This window comes from Saimiri boliviensis, chromosome 15 (assembly GCF_048565385.1).
Source record: "Saimiri boliviensis isolate mSaiBol1 chromosome 15, mSaiBol1.pri, whole genome shotgun sequence".
Taxonomy (NCBI): domain Eukaryota; kingdom Metazoa; phylum Chordata; class Mammalia; order Primates; family Cebidae; genus Saimiri; species Saimiri boliviensis.
Genome location: NC_133463.1, coordinates 22,983,231 through 23,000,275, shown reverse-complemented (window position 1 = coordinate 23,000,275; position 17,045 = coordinate 22,983,231). Strand labels below are relative to the sequence as shown.

Here is a 17,045-nt window from a genome sequence, read left to right as displayed (position 1 = left end):
GCCACAGAGTCCATCACTAAAGAATTGAGGATCCTGGATATTTAACCATGTCAATGCATTATTAACTTAAGAAAAATGGTGCCTTTTAGCAGATTTTTTTAAGGAAACAAAAAGTAAGAATAAGCCAAATCAAGACTCTAAGGTGAATGTCTAAGGATTTCCCATCAAAACTCTCACAAAATTGCCTTTGTTTGATGAAAGGAGGAGAAGCATTGCCATGATGGAGATGGACTCTCTGGTGAAGCTTCCTTGGGCTTTTTTCTGCTAAAACTTTGGCTGACTTTCTCAAAATACTCACAATATGCAGATGTTATTGTTCTTTGGCCCTCTTGAAAGTCAACAAGCTAAATGTCTTCAGCATCCCAAAAACTCTTTGGGACCTTTGCTCTTGACCAATCCACTTTTGCTTTGACTGGACCACTTCCACCTCTTAGTAGCCATTGCTTTGATTGCAATTTGTCCTCAGAATCATACTGGTAAAGTCATGTTTCATCCCTGTTACAGTTCTTTGAAGAAATGCTTCAGGATCTTAATACCATCTTTTTTGAAATTCTCATTGAATGCTCTGTTCTTATCTGCAGCTAATCTGGGTGCAGTTTGGGCACCCATTTTCAGTTGAGTGAAAAGTTTGCTCAACTGTAATTTTTCACTCAGAACAGTGTGAGCTGAACCAACTGAGATGTCTACAGTGTTGGCTATAAATGTTTCTGCTGTTAATTGTCAGTCCTCTGCAATGCAGTCACAAACAAAATTAATTTTTCTTCATGAATTGACGTGGATGATCTGCCACCAAAGGATTCAACAATGTTTCATCCATTCTTAAAATGAGTTATCCACTTGTAAGCTGCTGATTTGTTTGGGGCATTGTCCCCATAAACTATTTACAAAGTATCAGTGATTTCACCATTCTTCCACCGACGCTTCACCATAAATTTGCTGTGTGTTCTTGCTTCAATTTTAATGGGGTGCTTTTCAAATTGCTATCTTGTCCTTCTTAGTGCCTCAAATTAGATTCTTCTCAGAACATTTTAAAAAGTTAGACTGAGTTTATCTGGGTAGAAAAAAAATGTGAAATACATTTGTAGTTGTTTTTATAACATGCATTTTCAATGAACTTTCTGTTATTGTTGTTGTTGTTGTTGTTGTTATGATGGAGTCTCACTGTGTCTCTCAGGCTGAAGTGCAATGACGCTGCAACCTTTACCTCCTGGGATCAAGTAACTCTCCTGCCTCAGCCTCCTGAAGCTTGGATTACAGGTGTCCACCACCATGCTCAACTAATTTTTGTATTTTCAGTAGAGATAGTTTTGCCATGTTGGCCAGGCTGGTCTCAAACTCCTGACCTCAAGTGATCCATTCGCATTGGCCTCCCAAAGTGCTGGGATTACAGGAATGAGCCACCACACCCAGCCCATGAACTTTTTTAAGTCCTCTCATACTTTAAAAATTTCTAGAGAGCATGTAAGAAAAATGGCAGTACCTTGCTCTACCTCTCCTCACCCCTCAGTTGTAACCCCCAGAAGAAATCACTATTAACTCTTCTAGCTTTTCTCCTGACATCTATTGTCATATTTATAAATAAAATATATATTGTGCTAAATTTATTTCAGACACTGTTTATTGATTTCCTGTTTGGAAAGAGAAAATTTTAACACATACATATATATATGTACACACTTCTTCCATTTTCCTCTCCCTCCTCCATTGACCCAAAAGAGCAACATCACAATTTTTGGTAAATCAATATTTGGTGTTTACCTTATGATATGGTTTCACTTTGTGTCCCCACCCAAATCTCATCTTGAATTGTAATCCCATAATTCCCATTCATCATGGGAGAAACCCAGTGGGAGGTAATTGAATCATGGGGGCAGTTTCCCCCATGCTATTCTCATGATAGTAAGTTCTTATGAGATCTGATGATTTTATAAGGGACCTCTGCCTTCACTAGGCTCTCATTCTTACTCCTGCTGCCATGTAAAGAAGGATGTGCTTCTTCCTCTTCCACCATGATTGTAAGTTTCCTGAGGCCCCTACCAGCCCAACAGAACTATGTGTCAATTAAACCTATTTTCATTATAAATTACCCAATCTCATGCAGTTCTTTATAGCAGCATGAGAACATACTAATACAGTAAATTGGTAACAGAAGTGGGGTGCTGCTCTGAAGATACTCAGAAAAAGAGAACCCAAAATAAGATGGCCAAATAGAAACAACTCCAGTCTGCAGCTCCCAACAAGACCAATGCAGAAAGTGGAAGACTACTGCATTTCCAACTGAGGTACCTGGTTCATCCCATTGGCACTGGTTAGACAGTGGGTGCAGACCATGGAGGGCAAGCAGAAGCAGGGTGGGGTGCTGCCTCACCCAGGAAGTGCAAGGGCCTAGGGATCTCCCTCCCCTAACCAAGGGAAGCCATGAGGGACTGTGCTATCAGGCCCAGAGACTATGATTTTCCTATGTTTTTTGCAACCCTCAGACCAGGAGATCCCCTTGTGTGCCTATACCACCAGGACCTTGGGTTTCAAGCACAAAACTGGGTGGCTGTTTGGGAAGATATCAAGCTAGTTGCAGGAGGGGTTTTTTTGTACCCCAGTGGCACCTGGAACCCCAGCAAGACAAAACCATTCACACCCTGGAAAGAAAACTGAAGCCAGGGAGCCAAGTGGTCTCACACAGTGGGTCCCACTCCCAGGGAGCCCAGCAAGATAAGAACCACTGGCTTAAAATTCTCGCTGCCAGCATAGCAGTCTGAAGTCAACCTGGATGATCGAGCTTGGTGCAGGGAGGGTGTGTGCCATTACTGAAGCTTCAGTAGGCAGTTTTCTCCCTGACAGTGTTGAGGAGGCCCAGAAGTTTAGACAGCAGAACTCATCACCACAGTGTGGCAAAGCAGCTGTGGCCAGACTGCCTCTCTATATTCCTTCTCATTGGGCAGGACATCTCTAAAAAGAAGGCAGCAGCCCCAGTCAGGGGCTTATGGCTAAAATTCCCATCTCCATGGGACAGAACACCTGGGGGAAAAGATGGTTGTGGGCACAGCTTCAGCAGACTTAAATGTTCCCGCCTGCCAGCTCTGAAGAGAGCAGCAGATCTCCCAGCATAATGCTCAAGCTCTGCTAAAGGACAGACTGCCTCATCAATTGGGTCCCTGACCCCCATACCTCCTGACTGGGAGGCACCCCCAACAGGTGTTGACAGATACTTTATACAGTAGAGCTCTGGCTGATATCAGGCCAGTGCCCCTTGAGGACAAAGTTCCAGAAGAAGGAGCAGGCAGCAATCTTTGCTATTCTGCAACCTCCCCTGGTGATACCCAGGTAAACAGGGTCTGAAGTGGACCTCCAGCAAACTCTATGAGATCTGCAGAAGAGGGGCCTGACTGTTCAAAAAAAAACTAACAAACAGAAAGCAATAACATCAACAACAATAAAAAGGACACCCACCCAAAAACCTCATCCAAAGGTCATCAGCATCAAAGACCAAAGTTAGATAAATCCATGAAGATGAGAAATCACCAGCACAAAAATGCTGAAAATTCCAAAAGCCAGAATGCCTCCTCTTCTCCAGAGGATTGCAACTTCTCTCCAGCAAGGGCACAAAACTAGATGGAGAATGAGTTTGACAAACTGACAGAAGTGGGCTTCATAAGGTGGGTAACAACAAACTCCTCTGAGCTAAAGGAGCATATTTTAACCCAATGCAAGTTAGCTAATAACACTGATAAAAAGTTACAGAAACTGCTAACTAAAATAACCAGTTTAGAGAAGAACATAAATGACCTGATGGAGCTGATAAATACAGCATGAAAGCTTCATGAAGCAAACACAAGTATCAATAGCCAAATCAATCAAGCAGAAGAAAGAATATCAAAGGTTGAAGGTCAACTTAATGAAATAAGGCATGAAGACAATATTAGAGAAAACAGAATGGAAAGGTACAAACAAAGCCTCCAAGAAATATGGAACTATGTGAAAAGACCAAACATATGACTGATTTATATACCTGAAAGTAATGGAGAAAATGGAAGCAAAATGGAAAACACACTTCAGTATATTATCCAGGAGAACTTCCCCAACCTAGAAAGAAAGGTCAACATTCAACTTCAGGAAATACAGGGAACACCACTAAGATATTCCTCAAGAAGAGCAACCCCAATATACATAACCATCAGATTCTCCAAGGTTGAAACAAAGGAAAAAATATTAAGGGCAGCCAGAGAGGAAGATCAGGTTACGTACAAAGGGAAGCCCAGCAGACTAACAGCAAATCTCTCTGCAGAAACCCTACAAGCTAGAAGACACTGGGTGCCAATATTCAACATTTTAAATAAAATAATTTTCAACCCAAAATTACACATCCAGACAAACTAAGTTTCATAAGTAAAGGAGAAATAAAATCCTTTACAGACAAGCAAATGCTGAGGGATTTTGTCATCACCACGTATAACTTACAAGCGCTCTGAAGGAAGAACTAAATACGAAAAAGAAAAACTGGTACCAGCCACTGCAAAAACACACCAAAATATACAGAACTACGGCACTATAAAGAATCTGCAACAACTAATGCGCAAAATAGCCAGCTAGCATCATGATGAAAAAATCGAATTCACATATAACAATATTAACATTAAATGTAAATGGGCTAAATGCCCCAATTAAAAGATACAGATTGGCAAGAGAAAGAGTCAAGACCCATTGGTGTGCTGTATGCAAAAGACTCAACTTACATTCAAAGACACACATAGGCTCAAAATAAAGGAATGAAAGAAGATTTACCAAGCAAATGAAAAGCAAAAAAAATTAAAAAAAAAAGCAGGGGTTGCAATCCTAGTCTCCAATAAAACAGACTTTAAACCAACAAAGATCAAAAGAGACCAAAAAGGGCATTACATAATGGTAAAGGGATCAATGCAACAAGAAGAGCTAACTATCCTAAACATATATGAACCCAATACAGAGCAACCAGATTCATAAAGCAAGTTCTTAGAGACCTAAAATAGACTTAGACTCCCACACAATAATAGTGGGAGAATTTAACACTCCATTGTCAATATTAGATCAATGAAACAGAAAATTAACAAGGATATTCAGGACTTGAACTCAGCTCTGGACCAAGCAGACCTAATAGACATCTACAGAACTCTCCACCCCAAATCAACAGGATATACATTATTCTCAGCACCACATAGCACTTATTCTAAAATTGGCCACGTAATTGGAAGTAAAATGCTCCTCAGCAAATGCAAAAGAACAAAAATCCTAACAGTCTCTCAGACCACAGTGCAATCAAATTAGAACTCAAGATTAAGAAACTCAGTCAAAACTGCACAACTACATAGAAACTGAACAACCTGCTCCCAAATGACTATTGGGAAACAGCAAAATAAAGACAGAAATAAGTAAGTTCTTTGAAACCAATGAGAACAGACGCAACATACCAGAATCCTGAGGCACAATTAAAGCAGTGTTTAGATGGAAGTTTATAGCACTAAATGCTCACATCAGAAAGCGAGACAGATCTAAAATCAATACCCTAACATCACAATTAAAAGAACTAGAGAAGCAAGAGCAAACAAATTCAAAAGCTGGCAGAAGTAACTGAGATCAGAGCAGAACTGAAGGAGATAGAGACCCAACAACTCCTTCAAAAAAATCAATAAATCTTTTTCTTTTTTTTTTTTTGGACTTTTTTTTATTTTTTATTTTTTCTTCTTTTTTTAATTGTACTTTAGGTTCTGGAGTACATGTGCAGATCATGCTAAATACACAACAAGGTGGTTTGCTGCCTCCATTCCCCCTTCATCTATATTCGGCATTTCTCCCCATGTTATCCCTCCCCACCCTTCCCACCTCCTACTGTCCCTCCCCTAGCCCCCCAACTGACTACAGTGTGTGATGCTCCTCTCCCTGTGTCCATCTGTTCTCATTGTTCAACACCCACCTATGAGTGAAAACATGCGGTATCTGGTTTTTCTGTTCTTGTGTCAGTCTGCTGAGAATGATGGTTTCCAGATTCATCCAAGTCCCTACAAAGGACACGAACTCATCATTTTTTATAGCTGTGTAGTATTCCATGGTGTATATGTACTACATTTTCTTTGTCCAGTCTATCATTGATGGGCATTTGGGTTGGTTCCAGGTCTTTGCTATTGTAAACAGTGCCGCGATGAACATATGTGTGCCTGTGTCTTTATAATCAAACAATTTATAATTCCCTGGGTATATACCCAGTAATGGGATTGCTGGATCAAATCGAATTTCTATTTCTAGATCCTTGAGGAATCACCACACTGTTTTCCACAATGGCTGAACACTCCCACCAACAATGTAAAAGTGTCCCTATTCTCCACATCCTCTCCAGCATCTGTTGTCTTCAGATTTTTTAATGGTCACCATTCTAACTGGCATGAGATGATATCTCAATGTAGTTTTGATTTGCATTTCTTTAATGACCCATGATGATGAGCATTTTTTCATATGTTTGTTGGCCTCATGTATGTCTTCTTTTGGGAAGTGTCTGTTCATATCCTTTGCCCACTTTTGAATGGGTTTGTCTGGTTTTTTTCTTATATATTAGTTTTGGGTTTTTTTGTTTTTTTTTTTTTTTTGCTAGATTCTGGATATTAGCCCTGGTTTTTAAAAAAGGATTAACAAAATAGACTGCTAGCAAGACTAATTTATAAAAAGGAGAGAAGAACCAAATAGACACAATAAAAATGATAAGGGGAGATCATCACTGATCCCACAGAAATACAACCTGCCCTCAGAGAATACTGTGAATGCCTCTACACAAATAAACTAGAAAATCTAAAAAAAAAAAAAAATGGATAAATACATACACCCTCCCAAGACTAAACAATAAATAAGTCACATCCCTGAATAGACCTATAACAAGTTCTGAAACTGAAGCAGTAATTAATAGCCTACCAACCAAAAAAAAAAAAGCCCAGGATCAGACAGATACACAGATGAATTCTACCACAGGTACAAAGAGGAGCTGGTACCATTTCTTCTGAAACTATGCCAAGCAATAGAAAAAGAGCGACTCCTCCCTAACTCATTTTATGAGACCAGCATCATCATGACATCAAAACCTGGCAGAGACACAACAACAACAAAAACATTTCAGGCCAATATCCCTAATGAACATCAATGCAAAAATCCTCAATAAAATACTGGCAAACAGAATCCAGCAGCACATCAAAAAGCTTATTCACCATGATCAAGTCAGCTTCATCCCTGGGATGCAAGGCTGGTTTTTTTCCTACATTTTACTTTATAATTGCTTCCTTGTGTCATTAAAAGTTCTTTATAACACTCTAGTGCAGGCGTCCCCAAACAACAGCCCATGGGCCACATGTGGCCCCCTGAGGCCATTTATCTGGCCCCCCGCCGCACTTCAGGAAGGGGCACCTCTTTCATTGGTGGTCAGTGAGAGGAGCACAGTATGTGGTGGCCCTCCAATGGTCTGAGGGACAGTGAACTGGCCCCCTGTGTAAAAAGTTTGGGGACACCTGCTCTAGTGTCTACATAATGTTCCATACTAACAGTCAACTTTTGGAAATTACCAGATGCAAAGTATAAATTTAGGCCTTACAGCCTGTATTATGGTAGATCTCATGATGATTCCAAGGGATACATAGCATCTGGACTAGCCATGGGATCCAGTGTCTGAGAAGGTGTACATTTTTGCAATCAAAATTTACAACTGTTGACTAGTCCAAAAAACAAACAAAATAACTTCCCCTGCAAAACAAAGAAACAAAAACTCAAATGAAAGACAAGCCATGAATATAGTTTAGAGTGATTCTAGACTGATAGGACTCCTACGTGTCTGGCAGAAACAAGAATACATCCTTCCTGGAAGAATTCACCTTCTCCTAGGCCTCAAATAATTTTTACAAATATTTTCAATGGAAAACAAAAGTTTGACAGTAGTTTATAGCACCAAAACAACTAAGGTATCATGAAAAGACACAAGGACATTTTTCTCTGCTCTACTCAGCATCAACACACTATTACTTGCAAACTCTTTGAAGTCAGAAGTCAGGTAGGTAACTTTACTTTTACCCTAAGAAGGGTACCTTTTGGAGTCTGAGTTTTATGAATTATAATTTACTAGAAAAGAGGTTCCTCACCAAGGTTGTGAGGACCCTGAATTTTGTCTTGTGTCTTCTGTACCCTGAAAAGTCATCAAACTTGAATTTCTTGTTTATAAAGTTCAGTAAAACCCTCAGGGCATAACTGCCTTCAGAGTCCTACTTAACCATGCTGCATTCCCACTGTCATGCATATTTTGGGCTGTTGTTTCAGATGTTATGTTTCAGAAATATTTTTAAAGATATTTTATCCAGTATTTTCAGATATTTTCAGTGGAAGAAGTGAATAATTTACCCTGTCACTGGAAGGGTTGATTCAAATAACCTAGGTTTTCCATCTGCTTTCCATCTTCTAAACATTTATTGATATTTCTAATCTGCTATTCTACTCTGCAATCTCTGTCATTATGTACTAACGTTGTTTTTACTCTTTTACTGTGATTTTAGAAGGAACAGAAATAAAAGTATGATTTCAGAAGGAGCAGAAATAAAAGAATATGTTCAGTCTTCTGAAGTACTACTATATATAACCTGATTTTTTTTCTTCCAACTTTTAAGTTTCAAGGGTACATGTGCAGGTTTTGTTACATGGGTAAACTATGTATCACTGGGATTTGGTGTACAAACAATTTCCACATCCAGGTAGTGAGTCTAGCATCTAATACATAGTTTTATATCCTCACCCTCTTTCCATCCTCCATCCTCAAGTTAGCCCCAGAGTCTATTTTTCCCTTCTTTGTGTTCCTGTGTACTCAACATTTAGCCCCTTCTTATAAGTGAGAACGCATGGTATTTGGTTTTCTGTTCCCGCATTAATTCACTTAGGAGAGTGGCCTCCATCTGCATCCATGTTGCTGCAAAGAACATGATTTCATTCTTTTTTATGACTATGTAGTATTCCATGGTATATATATAGCACATTATCTTTATCCAGTTCACGATTGATGTGTGGGTTGATTCCATGTCTTTGCTATTAGGAAAAGTGCTGCAATGAGCATCTGCATTTGTTTCTGTGGTATAACAACTATATTCCTTTGAGTATATACCCAGTAATGAGACTGCTGTGTTGAATGGTAATTCTGTTTTAAGTTCTTTAAGAAATCTCTAAACTGCTTTCCACAATGGCTGAACTAATTTGCATTCCCACCAACAGTTTGTGTAAGAGTCCCCTTTTCTCTGCAACCTCACCTACATCTGTTATTTTTTGACTTTTCAGTAATAGTCATTCTGATTGGTGTGAGAGGGTATCTTACTGTGGTTCTGATTTGCATTTCCCTAATTGTTAGTGATATAGAGCTTTTCATATGCTTGTGTTGCAGGTATGTCTTTTTCTGAGAAGTGTCTGTTCATGCCCTTTGTCCATTTTTAATGAGATTGTTTGTTCTCTGCTTATTGATTTAAGTTTCTTATAGTTTCCAGATTTTGACCTCTGCTAGATGCATAGCTTGCATATATTTTCTTCCATTCTGTAGGTTGTTTGTTGACTCTGCTGATAGTTTCTTTTTCTGTGCAGAAGCTCTTTAGTTCAGTCACACCTGTCAGCTTTGGTTTTTGTTGCAATTGCTTTTTATTTGTTTGTTTTTGTTGTTGTTGTTGTTTGAGACAGAGTTTCGTTCTGTCACCCAGGCTGGAGTACGGTGGTACAATCTTGGCTCACTGCAACCTCTGCCTCCTGGGTTCAAGCAATTCTCCTGCCTCAGCCTCCAGAGTAGCTGGGATTACAGGCACATGCCACCATGCCCAGAAATTTTTTTGTATGCTTAATAAGACGGGGTTTCACCATGCTGGCCAAGTTGGTCTCAAACTCCTGATCTCAAGAGATCCACCCACCTGAGCCTCCCACAGTGCTGTGATTACAGGCGTGAGCCACTGCGCCCAGCCTGCCATCAGTTTTGTAGTCTTTGTCATGAGATCTTTGCTAAGGTCTATGTCTAGAATGGTATTTCCTAGATTTTCTTCTAGAGTTTTTATAGTTTTATATTTTATGTGTAAGTCTTTAATCCATCTTAAGTTGATTTTTGTATATGGTAAAAGGAAGTGGTCCAGTTTCAATCTCTATGGCTAGCTTGTTATCCCAGTACCATTTATTGAATAGAGAGTCCTTTCTCTGTTGCTTGTTATTGTCAACTCTGTCGAAGATCAGATGGTTGTAGGTATGAGGCTTTATTTCTGAATCTTCTAACCTGTTCCATTGGTCTATGGGTCTGTTTTGTACCACTATTATGCTGTTTTGGTTACATGCTGATAGTGGTACAAAAGCTGAGCCTTGTAGTATAGTTTGAAGTCAGGTAGTGTGATGCCTACAGCTTTTTTTCTTTTTGCTTAGGATTGCTTTTGCTCTTTGGGCTCCTTTTTGTTTCATATGAATTTTAGAATCTTTTTTCAATTCTGTATGATAGTTTGATAGGAGTAGCATTGAATCCGTACATTGCTTTGGACAGTATGGCCATTTTAACAATGATTCTTCCTGTCCATGAGCATGGAATGTTTTTCTATTTGCTTGTGTCATCATCGATTTCTTTTAACAGTATTTTGTAATTCTCATTTTAGACATCTTTCACCTCTCTGGTTAGCTATATTCCTTGTTGTTTTTTTCTTTTTTGTGGCTATTGTAAATAGGATTGCATTCTTGATTTGGCTCTCAGCTTGGACATGGCTGGTGTATAAAAATGCTACTGTTTTGTACATCCATCTTGTATACCAGTTTTGCTGAAGTTGTTTATCAGTTCTAGGAGCCTTTGGATAGAGACCACAGGGTTTTCTAAGTATAGAATCATATTGTTTGCAAACAGGGATAGGTTTACTTCATCTCTTCCTATTTGAATGCCTTTTATTTCTTTTACTTACTCAATTGCTCTGACTAGTACTTCTAGCACCATATATAGCAAGGGTGGTGAGAATGGGCATCCTTGTCTTGTTCCAGTTCTCAAAAGGAATGCTTCCAGCTTTTGCCCATTCTCAGTATGATGTTGACTGTGGGTTTGTCACAGATGGCTCCTATTATTTTTAGGTATGTTCCTGGGCATCCTTTGATGCCTCGTTTGTTGAGGATTTGTAACATGAAAAGATGTTGAATATTATCAAAAGCCTTTTCTGTGTCTATTGAGATGATCAGGTGGTTATTTTTAGTTGTAATTATGAATCACATTTATTGATTTATGTACATTGAATAAATCTTGCATCCTAGAAATAAAGCCTACTTGATTATGGTAGATCAGCCTTTTGATGTGCTGCTAGATTTGATTTGCTAGTATTTTGTTGAGGATTTTTGTGTCTATGTTCATCAAGGATATTGGCCTGGGGATTTGTTTTGTTCTTGTCTCACTGCCAGGTTTTGGCATCAAAATGATGCTGACCTCAGAGAATAAATTAGGGAGGATTCCCGCCTCAATTTTTTGGAATTGTTTCAGTAGAATTGATACCAGCTCTTTTTTATACATCTAATAGTATTCGCCTATGAATCTGGTCCAAGGTTTTTTCTGTTTGGTAGGTTTTTTTTATCACTGATTTAATTTCAGAACTCATATAACAATTTTGTACATAGTTACTATAGAAAATTTGGAAATTCAGAAAAGTATTTTTAAAATAAAAACATTCATTCATAATTCCTCCACCCAGAATCACACACACTTAACATTTTGGCATATTTTCTCCCAGATATTTTTCTATATAATAATTTCTTTGCAACCTTAAAAATGTACTCACAGAAAATTTTATAAACTGTTTTTTGCCTACATTTTACTTTATAATTGCTTCCTTGTGTCATTAAAAGTTCTTTATAAACACTCTAGCGTCTACATAATGTTCCATACTAACAGTCTACAATAATTTATTTACCAATTCCTCTATTGTTAGACAATTGAATTATATCTCATTTTATGCTATTTTTAAATAACTTACCTCAATTTCCTACTTCAGGAAAAAACTATATAGATGAAGATTGAAAATAAAGATAGCTATCACTGGATCCCATGGGTAGTCCGGATGCTATGTATCCCTTGGAATCACCATGAGAGCCACCATAATACAGGCTGTAAGGCCTAAATTTTGGGCTTTTAACCAAAACTATAGAATACAGAACTGTTAAGTGTTCTTTATCATATAAAACCCAATCCAGGAATTATTTGCAACACAAAAAAGAGATCTCATACACAATAAAAATCTCATACGCACAATCATTTTTGGATCTTACTAACAATCAAAGTAAAGGTAAAAATATTAGAAGGAGCTATGTTCTAGAGGTTTACAGGAAAATGGGAACAGAGATACAATTTAACTGATATCACATGTGAATCTAGGACAGCAAGAACTCCAAGGGAGGATAACAATCTTACCCCCCGAAATGAATTTGAGATGAAATGGAACCCCAGTCATTAATTCAGTTTGGGACTGATATTTCAAATAAAGAGTTTTTTAACATCTCAAGTTAAATACCTTTAACAGGATTTTCAGAAAGGAAGATGGAAATAAACTTTTAATGAGTAAATCTACTATAAAATAGCAAACACATTGGCAACTTGCAAAACTTTCATTAGTTTTTTAGCATTTACACTTTTACCCAGTAATTCCACTTCTGGGAATTTACTCAATGGATATACTTTGTACACGCAAATGTATATATGCATTAAGATTACTCACTGCAGCATTTTTCAATGGTTAAATTTAAGAAACAACTGAAATTAACATAAATACGAAGCTTGTTAAATTATGGTACATTCACAATTTTCAATACTATGCAGATAATAAATATGAATGTCGGAACTTTTTCTGTACTAATATGAACAGATCTCCAAGATATACTATGAGGCACAAAAAGCCAAGACAGTTTTTATTTTATGTTACCATTTGTGTAAAGAAGAAAGAAAAAAAAGAACATATGCTTTAAAAAATTCTCTGAAAAAAATCATCAAATAACTGACAATAGTTTTCTCTCTGGGCAAATGAAGACAGTATATCTTTAAATACTTTTTTGATATTTGAACCATGTTACTGTACTTCCTTTTCAAAAGATAAATAATTTTTAAGGTATTAAAAACTTTTTAAGTCTGCCAAAGATTTATGTAGTTGATATAAGGTCTCAGTGGCATCCATCTAACACAAGGCATTAAGAAAAACTTACACTGACTGAAATTTGCTTGTCCATGCTGCAGAAGAATGTAGAGCTGAAGAATAAGTTGTGGGCAGCCTTCCAGGTAGGTCTCAAATAGTCTGAGCATGCTCAAATCAGTCACTCTATCTATAACTTCTTTATGTAGATCAATTTGTTCTTCCACGAAGTTACTAGTATTGCTGTCATATTTGAAAGCTGCATGGTAACCCCTTTTCAAGGAAAACCAATACCTATAAAGTAAACATAAACATTTCTCTTTAGTCTTACATTCTTTATAACATATATGTTAATACACATAATAATTTGGAAAAAGGAATATGTGTTTTAAGTACACAATTTTTCCACAAACTCTCTCTATTACAGATGGTTTGTAAACATCTCACAGTGGCTTTATTGAGATTGAGACCCTGTAAACTTTTATGTTTGAAGTGCCATTTGTGTACTAGGTCTATTAAATATATATAAACTCATTTCATCTTTGCAATAATTATGTGAGATAAGTACATATCATTCCATTTCACAATGGTAAAACTAAAGCTGAGAAAGACAAAGTGATTTGCTGAAAGTTACACAGATAGTAAGGGGCAGACACAGGGTCCAAACCCAGATCTTATCATTTCTAGTCTTAATCACTACTTTCTAAAAGACAAACTACAATTTTCCATTCATGCAATTGATCTGAACTACAACACAGATATATTCCCTTAAGAGAATGTCAAGGTTGAAGATGAGATTGAATCTTCCTTTAGAAAGATTCAGTTACTCAATACCTACAAGGTGCTAGGCTCTTTGACCATTACCATCCCAGAAAATATATAAAACCTTAAAGACTCTTGAAATATCCCTGCTCAGGGTCTTCTTCTTAAAGAATTTTAAAGTGAACACAAGTTATCATCCTATAGATAAAATCAATAACAAAAAAATTGAAACATTTATTTAGAAGAAATCTGAGGCTAGCAAAAAGGTAACCTGGATTCTATCCCAAAGCCTACCAAAACTCTTCATCTATGTCTCAGTTTCCACGTATAAAAAATAAAGGCAGTGATATATGCACTGTTTCAACCTGTTCCTTCTGCCAATGTTTCCCATTTCAGTAAATGGTAATAACACTCAACTATAGTGCTCAGACCAAAAATGTAGGAATAATTCCAACTCTTCTTTTTTCATGTCCTATAAAAATTCCTCAGCAAGTTTGCTTGGCTCTTGTTTCTAACTTCAAATATATCCATAATCTAAACAACTCTTACCACTTCCACTACTACCACCCCTGTTTAAGCAGCCAACTCTCTACCCTGTATTATTTCAATAGTCTCATACTTGGCCACTCTGATTCTACTCTTGCTCTCATATAACCTATTCCCTACACAGAATTCAAATTAAACATTTTAAACATAATTCAGATGTCACTCCTCGTTGGGGTAGAAAATGTTCCAGTGATTTCTAACAAACTTAGAATGAAATCCAAAGTCCTTACCATATGTTACAAGGCCCTGCATGATCTACCACCCACACATGCTACCACAACTACCTTTCCATCTCATTTCTCTCACACTTCCAGTATGGCCTCTTTGCTGTTTTTCTCAACTTAAAGGCCTTTGTCTTTGCTAATCCCTCTGTTTGGAACTCTTCTAAACTCCAAACATCTTCAATTTGCTCCTTAACTTCACTCAGGTCTCTACTCAAATATTACTTATAGACACCTTCCAGACCATACTATCTAAAGTAGTACTCTCTATCATATTCTATCTCTTTACCCCATATTATTTTTCTTCATAGTTATTATTAAGTATTATCACTACCTAACACATTATTTATTTTGGTTTATTATTTTTACCTTCTCACAAGAATGTAATCTACATGAAAGAACAGATTTATTTTGTTCATTACTATATCCTAAGCAACTAGAACAGTATCTGGCACATAATAGGTGCTCAAGAAATATTTACTAAAGTAATAAATGAAAGCAAGCTCATGACATTTTTTTCCATAAGATAAATAGATGGTAGCTATGAAAGGATTTTGGAAAGCTGAAAGTACAACACAAATGTAAGATTTTTCCATTGTAAACGATAAATATATAAACATGCAAGGATTCTTTATCTGGCCAAAATAAGCATATTTTTACCATCACAGTTCTGGATTAACATGATCTATTATACTCAATGTGGGCTAGATGCCAGGGTAGGGAAGAATGTCAACAAAAATGATGAAGGCATGCTGTCTACCCTCAATGACCTTACAACCCAATGGGAGGGTCAAGCCTGTAAACTGCTAGCTGCAGTATAAGGCAGAAAAAAAAAAATAGTCATTCATTAGAAAGGCAAATGTTGAGCTGTAACTTACTGAAGAAAAAGGTGGTTAATAATGCCTAGGATTTATAAGCAAGATTTATAAGAAAAGTTGTGTTTTAGCCTTTTCTGAGTATCTGGCATAGTAGAGAGTAAGTGATTCCTATTCTTGAAGTGGTTTATAATCCAGTAGAGTAGACACTATTTAAAAGCTTGAGAAATTCGCAAATATAAACAGATACATACCTAGAGCATAATTATTACACACAGCAGAATTGAGAGAGGTAGCAGAGCAAAGTAGTTAAGAATGCAGACTCTAATAATGTCAGAATGCCCTGGTTCAAATTCTGGCTCCACTACTTCCTTATTTAATCTCTCTGTGCTTCAGTTTCCTCATCCAGAAAATAAGGCTAGTCATCATACCTGCCTCACTGGGTTGATGTGAGAATTAAATGAGTTAATATTTGTAAAAGGCTTAGACCAGGACATGGCACATGTTAAGTGTCTGTTAAAAACAAAACAGATAGTGCTACTTACAAATGTACACATTCACATTTCATGTGTCTTTAGGTAGAAATATTTTCTAATTCCACAACAATTAATGGCAAATCTACAGTAAGTTCTGCTTATCTGAGGGTATTTCATGGAAAAGGGGATATGATTTTTTAACCAATAGGACACTCTTTCACTTCAATGAAACAAATAAATAGGCCAAAAAAAAAAAAAAATAGAGAGGGCTTTCTTAACATAGTGTATTCCCATATTTTTATCCCTATGTCTTCTTTTATTTGAAATTTAAAAAAACAGCTTCCAATAATGATGAATTACATCATATCAGCCTAATTCCCCTACTGATTACAAATATAAATTCGACAAAACATAAAATAAAACAAGGCAGAAAAGAGTAACAAAAGTAAGATTGGTGAACATGAAGACAGGTATAATAGATCAAACGTCTGTGTTAACCCAAAATTCATATGCTGAAACCTAATCCCCAATGTGATGTTGAAGTGGAGAGCCTTTGGAAGATAATAAAATGAATGGCATTAGTGCTCTTATACAAGAAGCCCTAGAGAGCTGCCTTGCCCACCCACCATGTGAGAATACCATGAGAAGGCACTACCTATGAACCAGAAATCAGATCTTCACCACACACCAAATCTTCCAGCACCTTGCTCTTGGATTTCCCAGCCACCAGAAGAGAGAAATAAATTTTTGTTGTCTAAAACCTGTTATAGCCACCTCACTAGACTAACACTCAAGAGCTTTAAGACCTCACTAGACTAAGATTAAGGATCAACAGAAATCACCCAAACTAAAGCACATAGGGGAAAAATTTAGGAGAACAAAATGAACAGAACAACAATAACAGGTAAAATTAATGTCCTAGAAGAAAAGAGAGGGGGCATTAAAAAATCTTTGACAAAATATTAACCCAAAACATTTGCTACATTTGATCAAAACCAGTAACATAGACTCAAAAAGCTCAATGAACCCAAGCAAAATAAATACCCAAAACATCATACACAGGCATATCTTACTCAA

General features: G+C 37.1%; 1 protein-coding gene across 10 annotated transcripts in view; it reads right to left on the bottom strand.

Moving 5' to 3' along the window:
• XKR9 (XK related 9) overlaps window positions 1-17,045 on the bottom strand; it is a 112,153-nt gene that overhangs the window by 8,508 nt on the left and 86,600 nt on the right. For all 10 annotated transcript variants that reach the window (XM_074386762.1, XM_074386768.1, XM_074386765.1 and 7 more), the window contains one exon: window positions 13,222-13,442. In XM_074386762.1, coding sequence (XP_074242863.1) covers window positions 13,222-13,442 — 221 coding nt within the window. The remainder of the gene's footprint in view (window positions 1-13,221; window positions 13,443-17,045) is intronic.